Source organism: Balaenoptera physalus (assembly GCF_965194825.1).
Source record: "Balaenoptera physalus genome assembly, chromosome: 6".
NCBI lineage: Eukaryota > Metazoa > Chordata > Mammalia > Artiodactyla > Balaenopteridae > Balaenoptera > Balaenoptera physalus.
In genome coordinates, this window is record NC_138885.1 from 136,856,681 (window position 1) to 136,881,817 (window position 25,137).

Sequence of the window (25,137 nt, forward strand, 5' to 3'; positions counted from 1 at the left end):
GGCGCTCAGGACGTCACAAAGCCGAGCTCCGCATTGTGCTCTGGAGATAACCAGCCACCACGTTCTCCATGGAAATAATGCATGTCACTTAGCAGAACTGTGCGGGCGGCCACATTCCTCCTTTGAGTGAAGCTGAGATGCGATGAGTTCGTGAGAGCTCGTGCTCCAAGCCTCGCGAGAGCTCGTGCTCCAGGCCTCGCGAGAGCTCGTGCTCCAGGCCTCGCGAGAGCTCGTGCTCCAGGCCTCGCGAGAGCTCGTGCTCCAAGCCTCGCGATGGCTGCTTCCCCGGAGCATCTCGCACTGCAAACGTCTTTGCACGGCTGCAGCCAGCAGTAGTTGGCACTGTCAGGACAAGCCTCCTAATATGGTGGGAACCTCCTTCTCACCAGACTTGGCTCTGGCTAACCCACTTTCACGATGAGACCCAGAGTGAGAGTAGACAGAAAATACATGACCGTCCATGGTTCCTCTCTAAGCCTCTCCTTGTCTCTAACCACATGCCTGGCCCCTGCCCCTCACTCGCTTCCCCCTCCCAGGCTGGCGGCTTCTCCTCCCCACCAGCCCAGCGGGGGTCGAAACAAAGACGGGGGTGTAGATCCCTTTTTTGTTGCCTCTTCGTCAGCACATCACCCTGAAACTGTGTGAGAGTCAATAATTCTCATCCTTCGGATGATTTTTCCTCATTGGTGATAACCCTGGAGAGCCCTGGTCTAAAGCTCTGTGAAACGCCCTTTGTGTTTCTGTGGTGATTCGGTCTAAGCGGCCTCCATCCGCATCACAGCTCCACGCGAGCAAATTCCCCGGAGGCCTTCCGTCCTGCTCCGTCTCGTCCTCGAGTCCCTGGTCACTGGCCGGCAGGAGCCCACAGCCCTAGCTCTTGGCCTGGCATCACCTGGTGGCTTCCTTTAGGGTCTGAGTACCTCTCTGCCCATCAGTACTGGGTGTCACGTCCTCTTCCGGGGATGGAACACGCCGGAGTGATTCCAGGAAGGGTGAGCGCCTCCGATTTGTTAGGGCACGGTGGTGACAGCTGCCCTCCTGATGTCCTCGGTGGGCTGTGCCCACGCAGCCCCCAGCGGCCCCACACCTGACCTCGTACCTTTCCACCGACACAGAGGTCTTTCAGGTAGAGATACTGACCTTGTAGAAAGGCCCCCAGTGCCACGAGGTCAAGGGTACGGTGGTCCCGGCGAGGTTTATGGAGACTGGCCTGGGCTCCGTGGCAGAGGTGCAGTGTCTCTCAACACCCCTCCTCCCTCCTGTAAAAGCAGAGCCCGCCTTTCCAGGTTCACCTGCAGTGAAGACTGCACTTCCCAGCCTACCTTGCAGCTGGGGGCAGCAACCTTCTGGCCCCGGGGGTTAAGCAGAAGTGGTGTGGGTGATGGCCGGGAAGTGTCCCAAGGAGCCATTCTGAGCTCTGGGGCAGGCCCTGGAAGCACCTAGAAGCACCTGGGAGACGTGTGGGCTGGCCCAGTGCCACCTGCCATATCCCACCCCGGCCAGCAGGGGTGCGGGGAGGGGAGAACAGGGCGATGTGGGCAGCAGGGCTTCTGGGGGTCTAAAAATGCCACCTCTAATCTGGCCTCCCAGGTCTTGCATGAAGTGTACTTGTCAAGAGGGGGGTTGCAGGGGGAGAAGATATTTCTATTGAATACCTTTGGAACTTGATTTATAACCTCAACTCACACATGTGAGTCTCCATTTGGACTCTTGCCTCAGGCTCTGCAAGTTACTGGTGGATGTGGTAGATCCCCAGGGATCCACCCATGCAGAGATTAGCTGTGTTGTCATGTATCACTTTGTCATGTATTCGACTGTCGGTTACTCTCCTTTGTTTAATCTCCAAGTGGCCTTTATTAATTGGGTTATTTGTAGAGACGTGGATGGATCTAGAGACTCATACAGAGTGAAGTAAGTCAGAAAGAGAAAAACAAATATCGTATATTAATGCATATGTGTGGAACCTAGAAAAATGGTACAGATGAACCAGTTTGCAGGGCAGAAGTTGAGACACAGATGTAGAGAACAAATGTATGGACACCAAGGGGGGAAAATGGCTGGGGGAGGGGTGGTGTGATGAATTGGGAGATTGGGATTGACATGTATACACTGATGTGTATAAAATGGAGGACTAATAAGGACCTGCTATACAAAAAATAAATAAAATAAATTCAAAAATTCAAAAAAAAAAAAAAAAAACTTCATTAGCCTGAAGTCCCGACTCTCTGATTTCAGAGGGTGACTGAATTCTTGTTGATATTAAGGATGTGTCAGGAAATATAACACCCTAAAAGTGCACCCAAAAGGTTTAAGTGGGCCAACTTTCTCGGTCTTTTGAATTTGAAATATTAGCTGTGTTTCACGAGAATCAAATTTAAAAGACGCTGAGTATTTAGATTAGAAAACGATTTAGTTGCAAACCCCAGTTTTTTTATACACTCAAATATCAGATAAAGGGGTTTTAACTGGCCTAAGAAACTGGGAACTTTGCACCCATTTTAGTTTTTGTGCACGAATCCCAATACTTGCATGAATCAAAATGCACAGTTTCATCCCCATTTTCCAAATTGGAGCTTGCACTACCAGCAGAGAAATAAAATGTTACTTTTAAATTCAAACCAGCATAGTTTAACCCATCAAAGGGTGTATTTTAAACAGGAATATTAAGTGCATTTTAAAATTAAACTTCAAGTCTTATATATTTATTTAAGCCATATAATATTACCCTTTAAACCTTGCTTAAACTATTTAGTATGAGTGAGGTACTGAATGGGAAACTCTTTCATTTTGTAACTGTAACATTTCAGTGGTTACTTTTTTCCTGTAAGCCCTGTAACCAACCGTAAAAAACAAGCAAGGAAACAAAACAAAAAATGAGACAGTTGGAGAAGCTTCAACTTTGGCTGGATATCTGATGACATTATGGAATGGTCCATTTTTAAAGCATGATGTGGTATCATGTCCTGTTTAAGAAAACAGTCCTTATCTTCGAGGGATGTCTACTGAAATATATACAGGTGGGTGATGTGCTGTCGGGATTTGCTTCCAAGTCGCCCTGTTTGGGGGGAGAGGCGCAGCCTACACGGATGTGGGAGTGTTTGTAGTGAATGAATAGGTGGGGGACACATAGGGTCTCAGTACTCTTCTTCCTGCTGCTCTGTATTTGGCCAAACTCCTGATCCAATCCATGCTGGTGGGACTGAAAATCGGTAAACCGCTTTGGGGAGTGACTGTTCTGATTTAACAGAGCTGATACCATGCAGGGCCAGCAACTCCTCCTGGAGAGAGAGCCCCCATCGATAGCCAGTGCAGTGTAATTTGTGGAGGAGAAAAGCCAGCGACAGCTTACATGCCTATCATGTCAAGAGGGCTGGGTTGTGCATGTGGGGGACAGTCATGTAACGAAACAGCACATGGCCCTTGTAATGAATGCCCTAGAGGTGTGTGCACAGAGAATTTGAGTCCCAATAACACACTATGGGATGAAAAAGGCATTTACAGTAAATACTTGCACCATATGCACTGATTTCTACTTTTATGGAGATAAAATTATGCAGCAAAGATGCAATAACATGGACAAGATGTCCACACACCAGTTTCAGGGCAGCGTTTACTCTGGGGAGGGAAGGGAAGGGAAGAGCATACTGGGCTGACCTGCATCCTCTGTGATGCAGGTGACCACGTGCCATATGTGACGTGTGTTGTTTTCTCTCCTCAATGTGGTTGAGGTATTTAATACTTTCAAAAGGTAAAAAATATCAGTGCTGTATAACACACATTAAAAAATAATTTTCAGATAACATGATCCAAAAGATATGTCACAAAGAACCTACAGTGTGATAAAACTGAAGAAAAGCTGCCCTCAGGAATCTCCTTGCCATAGAGCTGGAAATACTTTTTTAAGGTTTCTTTTCATTTGCGTCCGTTTTTAAAAAGAGAATTCCTGTTAGAATAAGATCCTCTCATTGGGGGTAAATTAATAAATATATCCTCATAAAAATCAACTTAAGCATGAAAAGGCTCAAGTTACATTGGAGCTTCCTCTCTCTTCACATTGCCTGCATCAGTCAGCTATTGCTGCAATGATACTGCGTAACAAATACCCCCAACTCAGTGACTCCAACTCCTAGTTTCTTGCCTGGGGCAGCTCTGCTTGTGTCTGGAGGTGGCTGTGCTCCACAGGCCTCACCCTGGGGCTCAGGCAAGGGGGTCAGAGGCCCCTGGGTATTGCAGGCTGGGTTCCCAGAAAGCAGACCCTGGGTGGAGTCTGGCGAGCATGAAGTTTTTTAAGGTGTGTCCTTGGGGTCAACAGCTGAGAAAAGAGAGGAAGGGAACAGGACTTGACAGAGGGAGAGTCCAGCTGGGGGGCAGACTGACCCCACCAGGAGTAGCTAGAGGGGCCCCTAAGTTGGGCCAAGGGGGCTGGAACCTTAACCCCCCCCGCCCCCCCCCAATTATTAGTCACTGGATGTGGGGGCCTGGGAAGGGGTGTGACCACCGGGGAAGTACGGTGGTCACCTGGGGTGGCAGTGCTGCTGGGGGCCGTGTTTGCAGACTCACGGCCTCAGGGAGAGAGTGCCCGGCTGTGGGGAGGCCGGGCCTCTAGTCCCTTCCCTTCGGCCTCGTTCACCTACGAGGTCATTTCCAGACCAGGATTTTGGGGAGGAAATAGCGCAAGGACTTGAATTATTGGACATTTAAGTGAAGACACTCCTGTAGGCCGTCTGTATGGGTGGAGGGTGACGGGGCTGCAGATGGGCTGGGTCCCAGGAGCCGCCCCCCAGGGTCCCCGGCACAGAGCCCGCGAGGATGAGGTCCCGGGAGCCGCCCCCCAGGGTCCCCGGCACAGAGCCAGCGAGGATGAGAGCACACGGCAGAAACCACAGGTGGGAGGGCAATTAATGCTCTTTATTTACACCACAAGAGTGACAAGTCGTATGATGAGGTACAAACACTGGACTCCGGGTGAAGTGGAGTCGGCCGTCAGGGGAGGACACCTCAGTCGGTGAAAATCCACCCACAGAGAAGGAAAGAAGAATGAGAAAACCAAGAACAAAATCTCCAACTCCACTGAGCAAAGGAAAGAACCACTGGGAGGTCCAGACAATCAGAGAACTGATTAAGTTACAGATGAGACGGGTCTCTGCTACCAGCGCGGTGCCTGCATTAGCGCGAACAGGCGTCAGGTGGGACAGGAAGTCGTCACCACGGCGTTTTCCACGACACCGCGAGGAGCTCTTGGGTGAACAGGGCCGACCCCCTCCTGTAGACGTATGGTGACATGCTTGTCACTCTCGTAAATTGGAAAATAGCGCCCCCACTGTGGAGCACACATACCCAAACAACAACAGCAACAAAAACAAACAGAAACTGTCTGCTTTCTTATTCCTTCAATAGGAGGCTTTTAATCATGTCAAAGACAGAGTGAGCTGAGCTGGGAAAGCTCTGCTTCATTACAAGGAAGAAATGGTTTCCTCTCGATGCAAAGTATGATTTTAAACCACAGTGCTGCACAGTTCACGACTGCTGAGTTTAAAGTGAAATCTTAGCCACACATGATCTAAAAGTCAGGAAAAGTCGGCACAGCTGTGCGGAAACGGCCGCTGGGGCCTCGGGTTCCCCAGCAGAACCGACGGCCACCAGGGCTGGGGTGGGGGGGCGGCGCTCGCCTCGCCCTGAGCAAGGAGAGAAGGGAAGAAACCAAACAGAACAAATCCCTCTAAATCAACCCGAGAGACAGGCAGTTCACTTTGAATTCTGCGTAGTTTCCCTAAAACACTGTTTCCACATAAATACAATAAACTCTATTATTGGTATGTCACAAGTGCTAGATAAACTTTTTTCTTAATATGACAAATGTTTAAGTAGTCCTTTTTATTTTTCTTACAATAAAAAGTACAATTTCTTAAGAATAAGTTCAATAAGATGCAAACGTTCCCCCCTCCCTCACTCTCCTTCAAGGTTTTGTTTCATTTTACAGAAAAATTCCTATCTTTTGTGTCTGCAAATGTCATGGGAGGGGAACAAAAAGGCATTTCTCTTCTTCCCCAAGCTGCCGCGTTTGGCGTGCAAAATCCGTATACAATATAAAGACATGCCGCTCGTAACAGCCCATGCAACCTCGGTGTAGGAAACTTAAAAAAATATATTCATATGTATTTATATATATATATTTATATATGTATCAATGCCCATAAAACACGTGGGCCCAAAAGTCTACAAAAAGAAGAATGGAATGAACGCATGGCTGTGACCAGGAGAGAAGGAATGTTCTGATCGAAAATTAAAAACAAGGAATTCCATTGCTAGTGCTGCAAAAATCAGACCAGTACAAAACGGTCCTTCCTCTGGAAACAAACTTTGAAAAGAAGTAAAGAAAAACCCAAACACTTTGACAAAGTGGCCCTTCAGAACCGGAGGGGCGGCCAGTCCCAGGGGCTCGGGCGCAGCCCGGGGACGGCCGCCTGCTGGTGGGGCTTGGGCGCCGCCTGGCGCAGCGGGAAGGCCCAAAGGCAGGGTGACACCACGAGTCCCGGGGCATCACGGGGTTTCCCGCAAAGGGATATAAAGTGCTCACTTGCTGACCCCCGGCCAGTGCCCCCAGGGCCTCTGCAAAGGAACAAAAAGGCCAGAGGTCCAGGGACCAACCACAGAGGGAAGGTGTGAGGGGCCCTCCCTGAGGCGGTGGGCCTGCGGGCACTCCAGGTGGGCCCTCCGCCATCTGCCCTGGACGGCTGGCCGTCGAGAAGGGCTGTGTCTTTAAAGAAAAGAAAAGGCTACACGGTACTGCTTTAAGCACGCCTGTGAAGCTGGAGTGAGCTAACAAATGACAACGCTCCCCCTACCGGGCCTTCTGCAGAGGTGGTCTCTGTTGAATGAGATTAGAAGTAAATCTCCCCAAAGATAACTTGGCCACCAGGGTCCGTGTTACCCATCACCTGTAAAGAATGCCAGATGATGTGTTCCTCCCCAGGAGCCACGGCTGGCGGGAAGTGGGCAGGCAGCGGGGGGGGGGGGTCCCCGCAGTAAAAGGGGGCCGAGAAGGCCAGAAAAGCCGGCCGGCTGGGCCCTGCCACCGCTGTGGCCGCTGGGTGGATCCAGCTGCCTGCACATGCTCTCAACCACTCTCCCATGTCTGACCAACAGCAGCCCGGTGACCAAGCCAGCCCACGAATCTGGATTCTCTTGGTCCAAGTCTGGCTGCGTCAGAGTCTCCTTCAGAAGCTACCCTGTAAACGTCACCAAACTTGAGACTTGGCTGGGGGCTCCCGGCTGTGGGCAAGCTGTTCTGCACTCCCTCAAGTCAGAACCTGACGTACACTTTGGAATGACACTTGGTGGCTTCAGGCGCTGGAAAATAAGTTACCAGTAAAAAGTGACTTTCAGTTACGGTCAAAGAGAAAAAGAGCAAAGGCTGGCTGTCCCGGTCAGGAGTCTACCGTCCCTGCGGGCCCGGGCTCCGTGCAGCCACAGGCTCCAAGATCCAGGCCTCCCGGCCGGGGTCCTACCATGTGGCTGCAGCAGAAGAACCCAGAATGGGTGCCGGGGCACCCCCAGCCCCACACGTTGCTGACATGCTTACAAGGTCTTTGGAAAAGTGAAGTGAAAATTCTATCCTGACCATGTGGTCAGAGAAGTTTAAACACGAGCTTCGTGAATGCTGACGGCCCATGGTGTCTGGCAAGCCCCCCCCCCCCACCAACTCAGCGCTGCGATGATCCCCGCCCCGAGCCCACAATACGCAGACGGCAAGAAAGGCCCCGCGCTCTATGTCCAGCCGAGGGACGGGACCAGGGGAGCAGACCCCAGACCCTGCTGCACGTTTGGTGCTCACTCTGGAAATAAACTCCGTGCTCACTGTACAAAAATAAACAGGAGGAAAATAATAAAAAAAGAAAACACCTTCCAAAGTTAAAAAAAATGGACAAGCAAAAATTCAGAAAGGAAGAAGTTTAGATGTTAATTACCATTCAGAAAACCGCTAAATGGTGAGAAAAAATGTAAAATTCACAAAACAATGCTTATTCAGGATCTTTTTGTGAAAAATTCATACAAAATCAACAGCAAATTTATATTCTTTGCTATAAAAACTCATTAGGTACACATGTGCATGGAGGCTTGGAGTGGGAAGGGCCTGGCAGAAAATAATTAAAATGAAAGTACAATCTTGCAGGGTAGTTGCCCCGTGGCGAATGTGTGATTGAAAGCTCTCCAATCTGGAGTTCAGAAATACATGAGCTTCAAACTAGATCCCTTTCCATAAGCACCTTGATAGCTAATTCACAAGTCGTTCATTCGCCAGGGACCTTTACGATTTGCATTTATTATATATATATACTTTTTCTATAAATGCATTATAAATATTTTATCAAGATTTCATAAGAATCAAGTTTCTTAGCTTGGAATACATTGGAATATATATTATACATATATATATTTATTTATACCTAAAATTTAAGCAATACTTCATGCTACTTGCTTTTAATAAAAAGCATTCCGATCGTAACACTGAAAGTGTGCCTAGGACATGCTTCACAACCAAATGGAGATACTCAATTGTTATATGATGTACGAGAAAAGAACACTTTGGATTCATTTAAAATTTGTTGGACTTCAAAACCCCCAACAGTATTTGCCACTGTTTTGGAACTACCTCCATTTTTCAACAGCAATAAAGTGAAACAGGGTGGCAGGACCTCAGCCCTCCGGAGCTGCTGGCCATGGCCGGGCTGCTCGCGGAGGGCCCGGCCAGCACGCACCGGCCTCTGGTCCCACCGGCCACAGGGAACTGTCCCACCGACTCCTGCTGTTTATTTTTTCTTAAGGCATTGTTCCTCAGACTTCAGAAAACCCAGCCACAAAAATCCATCAGAGCAATAAAAAGAAAGGCACAAACGCGCATCTTCCACCGGCTTTGAGAAACCAAAGCCAGCTCCCGCGGGCTCACATTTCTGTTTCGTCCAGTTTTTCTCCTTAAACGCTCGCCCACTCTGTGTCCCACCCCACTGTGCACCGCAGTGTTCGGAGGCCGGCCAGAGCCATGGCGACTTTCTCTTAAAAAGAAATAAGCTACAGGATGAGTTGAGTGGTTTATACGGAGACTGTGGAGTTGTGGGGAATCGCCAAACCGTAAGCACCAGTTTTAATCAAGTTTGCTTTGTGTCGTGAGATCTTTGATGTTCATTTTCGTTTTCTCGTGTCGGCGAGATCAGCAGCTCTGCCCCGAGCCGCCACAGGCTTCCTTCCTCTGCGGCTCCCCTGGGGAGCCCAGAGCGCCTGCTTCCGCGTGTCCCTGTGTCCGCGCGTCCCGGCGTCTGTCCGGGTCCTGGCAGGCAGAGGGCCGCCCGCTGCCGCCGGCCCCGCCGCACCTGCGGGCTCGGAGAAGGCCTGGCAGGACGCAGGGCGACAGCAACTTTTTCCTGGCGGAGCTTCAAGACGGAGACAAACAAACAAGAGAACCGCAGCTCCGGGAGCGGCTACAGGGGAGGTTCCGCTTCCATGGGCTCCTCGTCGGGTCTGTGGGGCGGCCCGGGGGGGGGGAGGGGAGGGGGGTCCACGGCAGCGGAGGAGAGAAGAGCAGACGGTGGGTGGGCGGAGGTCACGTCCCCGTCCCCGTCCCCGTCCGCCACGGCTGCTGCCACCCCACTGCCCCGCCCCCAACTCCTAGCTACCCCTGCCAAGGTAAGCGTTCTGGGGCCAGATGCCCTTCAAGTGTTTCTGAGGGTCTTGCGCTCTGGAAAGAGGTGGCCACGCCGCCCGGTCCTGGACACCTGCCCGCCCTCCCTCCTTCCCTCCCGGCCCCGGTGAGCCTGGCAGGGCCCACGTGGAGACACCACGTGCACCTGATGGCGCCCAGGAGCAAAGGCCTGGGGGTCCGCCGACCACGTCAGCACTCACGGCCGGGCGGTGCCCACGCTCACCTCTTCTCGGGGGCCTTCACGCCCACGGACAGCGAGGCCATGGCAGTGACGGTCTCGGCCTCTTCGTTCTCGCACTTCTGGGCCTCCACCAGAGAGTAGCCGGCGGTGGAGGCGAGCCGCTGCAGGGAGCGCCAGTACTGGCCTGCGGGAGGGCGCGGTTACTCGGTTACGGGACCGGGACCCCGCGTGCACGGGGCCGGCCAGCAGCCTCCTGCGCCGAGGGGCTCAAGCAGAACCCGTCACTGGCGACTCTGAAGCAGCGCTCTCTCCAGAGACAGGAGCCAGGGAATCACCTGGTTACAAACTCACAGAGGCCGGGACTCTTCGGAAAAGCGTCTGCGTGGCCCGCAGACCCAAGCCCTCCAGAGGTAGGACGTCGGGGATGGGGGGCGGGCTCCCAGGAGGGCCCCTCCCTCGGGGTGCTGTGGCTGGCCGGGGCGCGCTTCCCAACTCCCACCTGGAGCCACCAAGATGATGGGGGGAGGGTGTGCTGGGAGGGCCGGGGGGTCCAGGCAGCCTCTCCCCCATCGGGGAGGCTGGGGGGAATGGCCCCAAGGCCGGGAGCTCGAGGCCGCAGCAGGGAAACCCTGGCTTCCACCCACCCACACGGAGAGTCTGCTGACTGGGTCACCCCGAACACCCAGGACAAGCAGCTGTGTGACGAGGGCAGGGCAGGGGTCCCGGCTGTGCGCCGGCCTCCTGGGCCCCCGGGCTGGCTGGGAAGGGGGCTGCACCCGGTGCTGGGTCTCTGAGGCCCGAGGATCTCTGAGCTATAGGGTGGGATCCTCTGGTCCAGGGGTAGAGGCCAGACCCGAGGACACAGGCTCACACGCAGGTCCCACCCCTGCCAGCTGGGGACCCAGAGCAAGTGACCTCACAGACTCTTTGAGCCTCAGTTCTTTCACCCCATAAAGCGGAGCCGATGACATGACTGTAGCAAGTTGTGGGGAAATGAACGGGGGTAAAACAAGAGTCTCTGCCAGCTCGTTGCATTCTAGCTGAATGCAAGCAAGTCCCTGTCGTGTCGGCCTGGGGAAGCAGCTGGCAGTGAGAGAGACAGAAGCCCGGGGGTGGGAGACGGGGCCACAGGGTCCTCCCTCCTCCCTTGGGTCTCTCCCCCAGGAGGGTCTCCCAGCTGAGCACTGGACCAGGCCACTTACTGTGGATTTCAATGACCTTCTCCATCGACCGGACAGCGTTCGCATTGGGTCTCTGCTGTAAAACCTTTTCTGGGAGAGGATCAAGCTGGGAGAAAAAAAAGAAGAATACATACTGAATTAATATCAATATCATGTCAGTATAATCCCCGTGTGTGTTAAGATGGGATGTCCAGAGTCAGCATCTTTCTAAAGTGTACTTGCTAACTGAGTAAACAGCTTTAAAAAGCCAAATGTGGTTTTGGCATTTATTATAGAAATTTTTTACAAAATAGATTTATTTTCCTTAAGGTATTTTTCTTAGGAGGCTATCAGGTATATTTGTGGGTTCCTCTGTGAGCAGAACGATGGGTGGTGTCCAGAAGTGCCTGGTACAGAAGGGCAGCAGCTTGCCTCCACTGTTGACACCACAGCATAACATCAGGGGAGATGATTATTATGTTTTGGAAATATCAGTTTCATATCCCCTATAAATAAGGGTTTTACTAATAGTGCTTGAATATCCACTAGTCCATACTGGCGTGATAACTGACTGAGTAAACAAATAAACAGCGAGAAGAGATGCATCTGCCTTAAGAGGGATTCCAAGTAACTTATGTGCACACCCTGTCTCAGCGCCCACGTCAGCTCCAGCAGAGGTGAGCCACGTGGACGGCACCACGTGGATGGGAAGGGCGCCCGACCACGGGGTCTTCCTCCTCCAGCCCCTCGCTCCAGCCCAGGCACGAGGGAGAGAATCAGACGTTCTACAGAACACCTGGCCAGCCTGCCTCCAAACTGCTGGAGTCATGAAAAATAACAGAAGATTGAGAAACTGTCATGGGCCAGAGGGGACTAAGGAGAAGGACCCTGAAACAGAAAAAGGGGAAAACGAGTGAAAGCTCCCTCCGTCCTGGAGTTTACTTAACGGTAATGTGCCAGGGTTGGTTTCTCAGTTGTGACAAACGCCCCATGCTGAGTAAGACCGTAATAACAGAGGGAATTATTTGAGGGGTCTGCAGGGACACGTGTGCAGCTCTGAAACTTTCCTGTAAATCTGAAAGTATCCCCAAGTGAAAATTTTTTTTGAAAAAAATGAAGATTTAGATCCTCCAAGACTTTAATTATTGGAATGATCAGCTTTAAAGTAAGCATGTTTAATATATTAAAAATAAAAATGAGATACTAACGAATGGTGAAAGGACCAGAGATCACTGAAACTGAAACGGAATATTTGAGAGAGAGCCAAATGGAACTTCTAGAAATGAAAACATAATTTCCTAGAAATTAGGAACACAGTGAGATGAGCTGGAGAGAAAACTGGTAACCTGGAAGCAACAATTGAAGAAATGAGCCTGAACGCAGCCCGGAGACAAGGGACAGAAGGAGGTCAACGTCCCCACGAGACTGGGGGGTGGGTAACGGAAGGTGCCGACGGCCGAGGATTTTCCGTGACTAACCGAGGCATCACCTTCAGCTGCACGTAAAACACAGACAGTCGGACAGGACATGACACATGACAATGGAATCCAGCCTTACGCTATTTGCCAAGGACACACCTGAAACATTGGAAGAAGGCTAAAAACCACACACCAGGCGCACCCAACAAAGGGGAGGCCAGTGCACCACCTTACGTGTTTGGTCCAACAGACTTAAGGAAAAAAACCATAACTGGACATAAAGAAGGTCACTACGCAATGATACAAATTTCAACTCATCAAAAGGATACAATGATTTAAAATTTGTATATATTTAGTAAAATTGCTTTCAAATGTATGAAGTGAAAATGGACAGAACTAGGAGGAGAGACGGATAAATGTACCATCCTAGTAGGAGATTTTGACAGGTCTTGCTTAGATCAAGCAGACAAGCGGACAAAAATCAATAGAGAAAACCAAAACATGAACAGCGCAGTCAGCAAGGCTGGTTTCGTGGGAATAAATGGAACACTCTGTAAAACAGACGGGGGACACATGTCACTTCAAACGGATGTGGAAGCGTCTGCACAGACTGACCACGTACTAGCCCTGAAGCAAGTCTCCACAAAGGATACCTGTCACCCAGACCACCTTTTCTTAGCACAGTGCCATTTGTTAGACACTGAAAACAAAAAGAGCCACGAGCACTATGGCTGGACATTATAAACACACCAATCGTGGGTCAAAGAAGAAATCATAATAGAAATTATGAAATGCATAGAAATAAAAAATAATGAAAATGCCACACATCACAGTGTGTGAGATGCAGCTAAACATGGTGCTGGGGGACATTTATAACCTTCAAGGTACATATTGGAAAACAAGACTGAGAACTAATAACTGAATTTAAGAAATGAGCACGAGAACAGAATAGCCCCAGAGAAAGAAGATAAGGAAATACACAGAAAGGGGCAGAAATACATTTTGAAAGAAAAAAAGATACTGTAGCTGAAAGTTGATTCTTTGAAATGACTAATTAAATCGACAAGCTCTGGCAGGGCTGATCAAGAATACTAAAGGGGGGGGCCACAAATAAACACACTAGGATGAGAAGTACCACAACTACGGGAATAGCAGAGATGAAAGACAGTAAGGGAACAATATTAACTTCCGCCAATAATTCTGAAAACGTGGCTGATACGGAAAACATTCCTGGTAAAATGTAACTTACCAAAATTAATTCAAGAAGGGATAAAAAATGACTAAATCAGCCATTTAAAATTTTCACCCAAAGGAGACCCACGGCCCAGGAGAGCCGTCCCAGTCCAGGAACAGATTATTCGGATCCTACACTCACTCTTCCAGAGAAGAGCAAAAGAGGGGGCTCCCAACGTCCACTGGTCCATCTGCCCATCCATCCACCCACCCATCCATCCCTCCATCCAATTCCTTCCCCCAAGAATAAACTGGAAAAAGATGGTCTAATAGAAAAATGGGCAAAAGACACAAAGAGAAAGGCTGAGTGGTCAAGAGACACGTGAAAAGGTGCTTGGCCTCCAGGGGATGAGGAAGTGATCCTCTACCACACCTGGTGCCGTGCCACCCTGCAGACTGGCAGGGTCAAACGTGAGACGCTGTGTCGCTGAGGTTCGTCACCCACTGCTGAGGGTCTGCAGGACAAAGACTCTGATGCCACCTCGTAAACGTGGGACCCACCCCTCCCTCCACCAGGATCTGCCTCGGAGAGGCAGCTGCCCTCCTGTCCCAGGAGACTGCACGGGCGTGACTCTCGGCCGACCCGGTGAGTCCGGGGCCAGACAGCAGATTCGGGAATGGAGCCTCCCCGGGACCAACCTGCTGTCCCCCACTACTGGGCATCCCCGTGAAGACGGGCGTGTCCCCGAGCGCCCCGGTCACCCTAGGCTGAGGGAGATGAGGGGCAGAGCCCAGGCCCCTCGCGGGCACGAAGCTGGAGCAGAAAACACACCTTTTAGGTTTGCGGTCCTCACTGCAGCATAACTTGCTGTGTCCTGACTGTTATGGCCCAACTCTAATAGTCTGCTAGAATTTTAGTTTCATCACTTTTAAGGAAAAACCATTCTTTAAAAAGTAACTCATTCCAGGGCTTCCTTGGTGGCACAGTGGTTGAGAGTCTGCCTGCCGATGCAGGGGACATGGGTTCGAGCCCTGGTCTGGGAAGATCCCACATGCCGCGGAGCGACTGGGCCCGTGAGCCACAACTACTGAGCCTGCGCGTCTGGAGCCTGTGCTCTGCAACAAGAGAGGCTGCGATAGTGAGACGCCCGCCCACCGCAATGAAGAGTGGCCCCCGCTCGCCGCAACTAGAGAAAGCCCTTGCACAGAAAACGAAGACCCAACACAAACATAAATAAATAAATAAGTAAATAAAATTTAAGCTGTTTAAAAAAAATTAAAAAAAAAAAAGTAACTCATTCCAAAAATCACCTATCACTTCGAGGCAGAGGGGTGTGTCAGAGCGTGGCACCAGGAATTTTCTCACATTAAACCCAGCTCCCCGTCCTGGGGGGGATCCCCACGGCTAATCTCCCCAGCAGGACCCGCACGCGGCTGGCGGCTGGCCCTCCTCCCAGCACCCTCTGCCACGGTCACGTCCAGCGAGCACCTCGAGCCCACGTCTGCCCCCTCCCATTTCTATGGCGGCCCCTCGTCTCTAGCCGGCCCCGGGGCTTCGCACGCTCCCAGCCTTGACTAACAACAAAACATCCGGGAAGCGGGGAGAATCCACATCTCAAAATATCAAAATCCCCTACTGCTTGGGATTTTATTCTTTCATTTAACAGATATTACTGAGCAGCCCAGTAAGAACCAACAGGGAACAAAACAGACAAGCCTCCCCCCGGCCTCACAGAGCGTCATTCTAGTGGGAAACGCAGAGCAGGGTCCCGGGTCTGCGGGGCGGGCGGGGGTGGGTGGCGATGCTCACGCAGGGCCCCGAGTGGAGACGGCGGGGAAGGGGCGGGGAGGGGAGGTCAGGCGCGCTGAGCGGGTGGGGGCCGCAGAGTGCCCATCTTCTTGGGAAGGGCTGAGCGGGGCAGGCGAGACGGGGAGCAGAGAAGTGGGCAGCTTGGCGGGGAGATCTGAAGGACAGAGAGGCGTCCAGCAGCCCCAGACGGAGAGCAAACAGGTGGCCGCAGCCCTGCTCGGCCAGAAGGAACTGGTGGGAAGTCTGGTCCAGGCCGCGTGAGCTCAGAGAGCTGGGCCGTGTGCCCTCGCATGCCCGCCTGTGTCTGGAAGGAGCCAAGCTGGGGAACCTTCGAGGGCCTCCCCTGGGAGAGAAGAGGGGGCCGGCTGTGGACAACGTCGTGTCCCGAGCGACAGGCAGGGAGCCCTCAGCCGCCCTGTGGCACGTGTACCTCATGTGTTGGACGTCAGAACCAAACTGGAAAGGAGGCTTATCCTGAGATCAACCTTTAAGAAGCCGGCCTCGGGGGAAGTGGGCAAGAAACCACTCATGAGGAGCGTCCGACCTCCAGGGCGAGAAAGCCCTGCACCCTTGGATCGGACACACTGCCCGGGGCTTCGCTGGTCGCAGTAGGTGTGGAGATGGTTTCCTACTCTGTAGTTTACAAGGGCCCTCACCGCAAGCGACAAGAATCAAGAGGTTACAGCACCAAAGAAAACAGCCCTTAGGATATCCTGGAGGAACCTAGGTCAGAGTTTGTATTTTTCAGAATACATAAAACTCCACTCTGCTGGGAATATCTGGGCCGGCCAGGAAACTGTGAGATGACGTAGGCCCAGGCCCCCGTCCTCAGGTGCACAGGCCCCATCCCCACCCTCAGAGCCCCTCGGGGCGGCCACACAGCCGCCGTCCCAGCCCAGCGGTAACCTTCCCACATCTCACAGCCCCGTTCCAGGTTCAGACCCCCGGCCACCCCAGCAGGTGCCCCTGCCCTCCTTTCTTCTTAAGGAGACGGAAGATGTCTAACAGGGACCCCCGTAGCTCTCCAGCTGACCCACACCCACTGCCCGCAGGCCGGCTCTGCTGACCTGCTCTCCTGTGTCCGCGGATCCTCCGGACAGAGGCACCTGCAAACTCTCTCCCACGTAAGAGTCAGAGCAGATGGGACCTGTGGGCCGTCCCTACCTGCTCGCCCGCATCTCCCCTTCTCTCTGTGGCCCTTTTCGCGGTCTCACCAGGGCTGTTTCCCAAGGTCCGTTTCCGGTCCTCCTCTTCCCCCGCAGTCCTCTGCCCTCAGCCTCAGTCCCAGCCTTGACTCCGTCCCAGCCCTCCTGCTGGCTCCCCTCAGGACTGGCCGGGGGCCCCCGCCTGGTCACTCCCTGTGGCTGCAGTGCCCGCCAGATCCCCGCCGGCCCGAGCTCTCCTGTGGGCACTCAGGACGCACAGTGCCCAGCGGTGACACCCTCCCCCAGAGGCGCCCTCCTCGGGGTTCCTGCAGGGCTGGGAGGTGGGGGGGGGGTGCCCTCCCTGCGGGAGGAGCTGCCCGTCGGCCTGCTCAAGCTCCACGGCCTCTGCACTTTGAACTGCATCTGGTGACACCGCCAGACTCGGCGATTATCTGGGACCAGTCGGCATCGTGTTTTCATAGCCCTTCTGGTGAAAACGCAAAGGCTTATGGAACTGGTCAGGCTGGTTCTCAACACAGTGTTTAAACAGTAAAAATAAACCATAAGGGGCTAAAGGTTGTGACTCCTTTCGATAAGAGGTGAAAGGACTGAGACTCAGCGGACAGTGGAGGGCGTGCGCCCACGACAACATCCCCGGGGCTCAGGAGGCAGGTTCAGGTCCCTCCCCGCAGCTCCTCTGTCCCTGCAGGGGGGCTGCTGTGAGGCGGGCACTCCTCCCGCTGGGGGGGGCCCCTCTCGCCTGCAGAGGACGCAGGGCAGCTTCTCAAGAGGCGAGCGCCCGTCCCGTGGGAGAGGAAGGGGAGCCGACATGGGGACATGCGGCCCACACCCCCGATGCAGCGCAGGCTCTGGCCTGGAAACTCGACTGGCGTGGCGGGCAGCCTGCTCCGTCGTCACGCGCCGGGGAAGCCGCTGGGTACCACGGCCGGCTTAGTCTAGCCACCAAATGTTCACAGCACTTTCCAAGATGCGTCAGCCCTGCCCCCATAGCTGAGGGGGACACAGGCCCGGGTTCCCTCCCCCACGGCAGACAGCATCCTCTGTGTCCGTGCACTGACCTCCGGCCAGCCCACTGCTGGCCCAGGGTCAGTCTCACTGGTATTTTTGTCACTGCTGAAATCCTCTTGAAAGAGGACAAGGCATTAAACAAACAAACAAAACAACCACAAGAGGCAAGCACTGCGAACACAGGAGCTTCTTGACGCCCGAGCCCCATAGCGAGAGCCTGGCGGTCAGCGCTGGACAAGTGGGGACGCGGCCCCGGGAGCTGCCCTGCTGCTGGGCCGGGCGGTCAGCGCCTCACCCCCGCTCCCTGTGACCGTGATGGCCAGCCCCCCGCGGGCCCGGCTCCCTCGACTTTTAAGAACAGGGGTTCGGGCCCGCCTTCTGAACATCGGGGAGCTCAGGTCTGGGGGACCAGGCGGAGAGGGGAGGGCACGCACCTGGGCCCGTGCGCCCCGCAGGCGTCCGCTGGGTGAGGTGGGCGCCCGTGAGCTGGAGCGAATGAGGGAGGAGAAGCCTGGCGGGCTGGAGGCGGACCACGCGCTCCGCGGTCCCCGTCTCACCTATACATCTGCTGCAGCTTCCCTCCGCACCCTCACAGAGCATAACCACGTGACAAAGGAGCGACATTCCTGCGTGAAGGCCTCTCCCCCAGGCTGCGGGTCACCTAGTCCTCCGTGACCTCCTCCCCTGATCATGAACTTGGGCTGAATGAAAGGGTGGCATTTATCCCTGAAAAGCCACACGACTAAATAGAGAATCGGCCCCAAAGAAACCTCCCCTTGGGGGTGACATGTAACGGCAGAAGTGACTACCCACCTGCCCAGGGCCCCTCCCTGGGCCCTGCAGTGGGCTCCCCACAGGTCTGCATGCACCACGCACTCCGAGTAAGTGACATTTCACTGTCACTGTCACTAAGGGTTGCAAACAGCTTGAAGCTCAAACTATCCAACACATTGACTCTTGGAGCAAGGCCGACCTTCAGACCCAGCCCTGCGGGGGCCCCTCTGCTGTCCCACCGCGGGCGGCCGGCTCTGGGGGTGGGCGCTCCCAGCACAGGCTGCCGTCCGCAGCTGGCTGCCCGTGGGTGCGAGCCGCCCTCGCACCCGGTATCAGCTTCATCAAAGGCTGCGGGGCAGAGGGGTGAAGCGCCGTCCAACTTCCTGGCATTAAAAAGATCTTTAAGAGACCTCGATAAAACTAGTGTGTCCTGCTTTTTGATGTGTTTCAGTAAAAGAACATTTTCTTGCTAGAAGAGCAGGAACAGGCCTAGTTGAAAGCCGAGTTCTCTACTGTTATTTTAAAATAACTGGCTCTAAAAATCAAAAGGCTTCAGGATGGTTTGAATATATAAATCAGTTACCTTCTACTGGTAAAATTTACGGGGGAGATTGCTTTATACGAAGAGAGGAAAGGTGAAAAGCCGTGGACACTTTGGGAAGCAAACAGGTATTTGCTGGGGCACATTCATGCGTGTGGCTAACCGGCCGACCGGGAAGGAGAGATGCCACCAGGACCTTGGATCCAGGACCTGTGACTTAGGTTGAAATGACCATCCATGACACACAAAGGTTGTCAGGGGAAAACGGAGCCATCCCGGGTGCCCGCCCACTGGAGCCCGCCGCCCACACCCCGGCTGCCAGCCAGCGGCCTGTCCTAGTGGACGGCCAGGGAGCGTGAGCCCAGGCTGTGGACAGCCACGGGCAGGTGGCCGCACAGGCAGTGCCTCACGGGGAGCCGGGCCTGCGACTCTGGCCGCGGGTCCTACTCTCGGCCTCCGTGCCGGGGGTCCAGCCCTCCCCGTCTGCCCCTGAGCTCGGCCATCGGGCGGTGCTGCTCCAGAAAGCACACACCTGTCCTAGGGCTGGACTCGGCCACCCCCCTGGGCACCAGGTCACCCTGACCCTGCTGGGAGAGCGTCCTTGCGCTTTGCGAACCTGGAGAAGCCCCGTTTCGTCTGATGGGGTGAGGGAGGCGAGTCCCAGGGGTGGCATGAGAGCAGGGCCCACAGCTGTCTCTGGGTATCCCCGCGTGGGCCCTCTGTGTCTGGAGAGCTTGGGCCCCGGGCGCCTCCCTGCCGCAGGCTGGGCCGGTGACCCAGGGCACTGGGCTTGCGCTGCCCGAATGCCAGCGGCTCTTTCCTTGGGCCTTTGTGGTGACACCACAGCACGCAGCAAGAGAAAGCCACGCTGTGGGCGGGCGGGCACCTCCCAAGCTCCTTTGATGGGGTCAGGAGGTTGGTACGTGACCCCACGTCCAAAGGCCATGGACGGATTTAAAGTTTCAGGAAGAGCACATTTCTGAAATTCAAGGTGGAACCTAAAAATCAAGCCCGTCACGAACTTGAGGTTCTCAGCACCAACCCCGGCAGCACCTCGCCCGCCCCGTCTGGTCTCCCCGCGGCTGGGGGGCTTCCTCTACCAGGAGTACCGGTGGGCGTGAGGAGCCCCGGCTGGACCGCATGGCGCTTGGGGCTGGAACGCTCCCAGTGGCCCTCCCTCCCTCAAACCCTGCGAAGTTCCCCCTCCTGGTCCAGTCCCGACCCCCTGAGCCCGGGCCGTCAGGCCACAGCGCCGAGCCCAGCCCTGGACGTCACCCGAGGGGCAGAGCAGCAGGAGAGCCGCAGTGGATCGGGGCCCCATGCCCCGGCCCCCGAGATGGAGTGGTGACACCTCCCCCAGGACTTGCCTTAGAACGCCCCAGAGACCCGACCGTCCACGAGGAGGACACCAGTTAAGGCGTTCTCCCCGTAACCCACACGTAAAGCTGAGCACCTTTGAAAGACTGATCCTGAACCCTCTTCCCAAGAGAAACGGGTTCTGCCGTTCTGCCCACCTCCTTCTGGCCACAACCAGATGGTCTGGTCAGGCGTGTGAGAGCCCTCCTAGGTACGGGTGGCAGAGAGCGCACACACCGCGGGGACAGCTGAGCAGAGCAGCCCTGGCCCTGAGCCGCGTGGGCCCCGAGCCGCCGTCTCCTGTTCTCCTACCTCGTTTCCCAGCAAAGCAGAGACGCAGGCTTCCGAGGCGTCGCAAATGGCTGTGAGGTCATGGCCCCCCTCCAGCGCCAGAACGATCCGGCCGCCAGCCAAGCCCATCAGCTGCTTTGTCAGGTACCCGAAACCTGCAAGGGAAACGAGATCCAAGTCGAGGGCAAGGCCGGGCTGTGGCGCCGACACCTGGCAGTGGATCAAAGCATCCAGAAGTGCATCACATCATGTTGCAGAGACCCAGGGGCTGGCACGCGGAGACACCTAATAGAAGCCAGGCTGGATTGTAATAAATTCATTGAAGAATTTGGGTTTGGGATTCTTTCTGATCTCCTTGGGAATAGGAATTACGATCTCGGAGCTTTGATTTCACGGTGCCGCAAACCATCTCGTTTGGGGGCGGGGAGGACCCCGGGGGGAGCCCCTCATCCCTCTCCTGCTGGAACCGCAGAGGCCAGGAGGCAAGAGCAGGGCAGGGCAGCTGCTAAGGCGTGGCCACGCCCATCCCAGAGCCCGGGGGTTTCTGGTCAGCCGATGTGCCAGCACATGTGTGCACACATACACTCACACGCGTCCGCACCACGTGTGCCCCTCCAGGGCTCTCGTACATCCGCGTCTGGGACATCTGGCTTTCATCAATAGCCACAGCCCTTCCACCGCACCCATGTCACCCTCCCCCTGGCAGAAAACGCCCGATGGGTAATGATATTACCATCCTCGGCCAGAACAGTCTGACATTTATTAGGGAGCCAGGGAAAACGAGGCTGCGTGACTAGCCCCGTCACAGGCTGGCCGTCGGCAGAGCGGGCCCGATGTCGGGCTCTGCTCCCTGGCACTTCTGCCCTCGGCCCGGTCACCTCGTCAGCCCCTCGCCCCCCACCCCCGGGAGGTGGACTCGGAGAGGCTGCCCTTTGTTTCCGTTGTTCGTCTCCGCGGACCCACGCTCTCCCCGTGTGGGGTGAGGGACAGGCTCTCCTTGACCATCCCCACTGACGGCCAGCACAGGGCCCCCTGGGCCTCGCGTGAGTCACCAGGGCCGCGTCTAGGGGCCCCGGAAGAACCCCAGGCACCGGGACCACTGCGACACCCGGGGGGCCGGGCAGTGTGGCCGGCGGGGTCGTCTGGGGGCCCTTCTGTGGACCGAGGCTGGAGGCCGGCGGTGGGGCGGGGGAGGAGCTTTCATTTCTTTACGATTTGCTGTGACAGAGCAGAAGCAGAGGCCCTCCTCCCCTCCGACTCCGAAGTAAACTTGCTGCCGGCTACGCCCGTCTTCCCGGGTTTTAGGGTCTCCCCTCCCAGCCCCCCACCCCACGTGGGACGACAGCTCCCAGGAGCACTGTGGACCCGGCCGCCAGCTGACAGCACCAGCACGCGGGCCCCGCGCTTGCGGGCTGCACAACCTCATGCCAGCACGACCTCTGGGCAGAGACCCCCGCGGCGGCTTCCCGGTCTACACGAGCCTGCTGTTCACCCCGTGTTCTATGGGGGTGCCGGCGTCGTGCTTATGGTAAGACGTAAAATGGAGTTTCCTTCCGCTGTCACGGAAGAGGAAGCCTGGCGTACCCAGCGCCCCTGACGCCTGATCCCCAAACAGCAGCACCCCCCGCCCCGGGCTCCCGGGTCACCTGCAAACCCGACTTACATTTGGCGGACAGGTTGTAGCCTCCGAGGGGCGTGGGGTGGCCCTCCACGGCGTCGAAGCCTGATGACACCAGCACCACGTCTGGGGCAAACTCGTTGGCGATCGGCATGACCACAGTTCTGCGAAGGGCGGAAGGAGGTGACACCGCGTCAGCCGAGGACGCAGCTGGGGAGGGGACTGGACGGCCACCAGCGCCGGCTGTCAGGGCCTCGAGGTCACCGCCCAGCACCGGGGACGCAGGGCTGCGTAGCTGAGCAGGTGCTCCCCTTCCACTGCCCCCTCCCCCGCCAGGCCACACCGTGGGCTACGTACGACTGACCAAACGACCCGCTGCTCGTGTGCCAGGGGGATGTGTTAGGCTAATTAAAAAGAAATCCAACGCTTAGAATCTCTAAAGGGAAAACCGATGACCAAATTTATAAGAGGACTGACCGATTAGAAATCTAAACACAGAGAAGTTCAGCGGTGAAGTTACATTCGAGAAACAAGGGGAAGAGTCTACCTGAAAAGCGGGGGAAAAGCATTGTTAACACAACGCCCCTGCGCCCCCAGCTCGCAGCCTAATTGTACCGGCTTGTTCTGTAAATCACGCTTCGGTTGAGACTGGAGAGACCCACACCAAGTCAAGCGCTCGTGTCTGTGCCCTGAGCCAGCTTCACTGCGTCTGGAAAACCATCCCTGACTTTCCGTCTCCTTCCTGCCCCGTGCGGGCGGGCTGGGCAGACCACGGCGCGGGGCCTGGGCTCCAGGGCAGGCCAAGCAGGGGCCACGTGGCTGCCGGCGCTGGCAGCCTCTGCCGACTCGGCCCCCCATCCCTGGCTGGAGGAGCCTGGGCATCGCACCGTGCATTGGAAAGCCCTGCCTGCTGCTCTGGGCCACTGGACGGAGGGGCTGCTCTGCGTCCCGCAGCTTCCCCGGGATGCGAGCCCAGCTCCTCACCTCTGAGACCCCCTCCCACCCCAGGTCTTCAGAGGCCCGCGCGGGAGGGGGTCAGCGCACTGGGCACGTCCGACGGTCCCCCGCCATGTGCCGAACTCCAGAGAGCGCCACGGCCACAGGGTGCAGGGCGGACCCCGAAAGCCCCCACAGGTTCTCGTTCAGCTTTTATTAAAGGGTGAGATTGCCACTTAGGTTGGCAAAGTCAACCCCGGAAGACAACAACTTTGGCCGAAGAAACAAAATGCTCAAGACTAAATGTTTCTCCATCTAGGAACTATTCTGAATGGCAATCCTGTTGAGGAGTTCCTCTGATTTCAAGTGGTGGAAGGGCCGAGAACCCCAGAGAGCCTCACACAGGTGAAGACCCGGCCGCCCTTCTCTGCAGGATCCGTGGTGCGGAGCCAGGAAGCCCTGGCCCGGGTGCTGGAAGACCCCAGGAGCGCTTCACAGGGAACGTCTGTCCTGTGATGGGTTAGGTGCTGTGAAAGTCTGCCATAAAGACCCACACCGACTTCACACCTGGCACTTCGCCCACCGAGAAACCCACCTCCGGAACTAGGGAGTCACGGACCAGGTGGGCCTTTCAACATCTCCCTGCTTTTATTTTTCTTTCTTCTGAGGCTGCACCCAGTTCAGTTTCCTCCGCAACTGTCTCTGCACAGCTGATGAAAGCAGCTTCAAAGGATCCAGGCTCTGTGCCTCGGGGACCACCCCCCGCTTTGGGGGCCCAGGAACACGGTGTGTGACTCTAGACCAGGGGCTGGAAAGCGTTCCTGCCAAGGGCTAGAGAGTATTTCCGTCTTTGGGCCACGTGGTCTCAACACCACCCTTGTCACGGGAAAGCAGCCTCACATGACCGCGTGAGCGCATCGCCGTGGCTGTGTTCCAATAAAACTTTACTTAAAAAACACATGCTGGGACTCGGCCCATGGGCCACAGTTCGCCAACCCCGCTCCGGACTCCTGCCATTACAACTTTGGTAAAGTTCTACCACGCATGACAACAGCCCCAGCTTTTAGTGTTTCTTTGTGCCACTGGGACACTGTCACAACAGTTCCCAGAATCTGTAAACACAAAGTAGAGAGCGCTGTCTTTTAAACACAGCATCTGTGTCAGAGCAGGCCTGGAGTACGTGTTAACAGTCCTGCCACGGGGGCCGGAAGTGGAGAAATTCCTGGTCCAGGCAGGGAGGAGGGAGAGAATGCCTCGGGGATCCAGGAAGAACTGTCCTCTTTCATCTCCACGCCCAGCAGATGTGGTCTGTCTTCCCAAAGGTACAGGCCACCGTCCGCCCGTCAGGACCTGGGGGGGCTCCTCCACAAGGGCCTTCATCATTCCAGGGAGACTGGTTTTCAATTATTTTAATGAAGTTCTTGTCACATAAACTTTGTCTTCAGGCTGGAGACCAGTTTCAGCCGTAGTCTTGGTATGGATTTTAAAGCCAAGACAGTTTTTCAATGAAAACCACAGACATTTCATGCAGACACCAGCTCATTCAAGAAGAGCTTCGGCAGCCGTTTTGAAGCACGTTCATGTTGGGGGGCTTTAGTTCTCTGCTTTGAAGTATCGCTGAGCTATTGCATTTCTAATCCCCCCACAAAATTAAAAAAACAGCCCTGTTAAAATCACCATTAAAGGAAGTTAATACCAAGAGGGTCTCTGGTGTCTGTGCTTGGTGTGTGGCTTCACCCCAAAGCCAATCATAACGAACTGTAAAGCACAGTTGATCCCATGTGTTGGTGTGTGGTAGGGTGTGTGGGTGGTGTGTGTGTGTGCGTGTGCAGGGCGGCAGGTGTGGGTACATTGTCAGGCACGAGTGTGAGCGGCTGGGACCGTTGATGTACATGTACACACACACTCACTGCATTTTCCTGATTTGGGACCCTCTAGGTTGTAATCCCAAACACTTGCTAAAGTAAGAAAATCTGAAATGGTGCTGTATGCCAGGCGTGTGCCGAGT

At 55.0% G+C, this 25,137-nt stretch overlaps 1 protein-coding gene across 11 annotated transcripts in view; it reads right to left on the reverse strand.

Moving 5' to 3' along the window:
* Window positions 1-4,887: 4,887 nt before the first annotated feature.
* HDAC4 (histone deacetylase 4) overlaps window positions 4,888-25,137 on the reverse strand; it is a 291,774-nt gene continuing 271,524 nt past the window's right edge. For 10 of the 11 annotated variants that reach the window (XM_082466245.1, XM_082466244.1, XM_082466242.1 and 7 more), the window contains 5 exons: window positions 22,239-22,357; window positions 20,597-20,730; window positions 11,081-11,165; window positions 9,921-10,062; window positions 4,888-9,516 (listed from right to left, as the gene is read on the reverse strand). In XM_082466245.1, the coding sequence (XP_082322371.1) occupies window positions 9,477-9,516; window positions 9,921-10,062; window positions 11,081-11,165; window positions 20,597-20,730; window positions 22,239-22,357 (520 nt within the window). In that variant the 3' untranslated portion in view covers window positions 4,888-9,476. The other variant, XM_082466243.1, reaches the window with a different exon arrangement.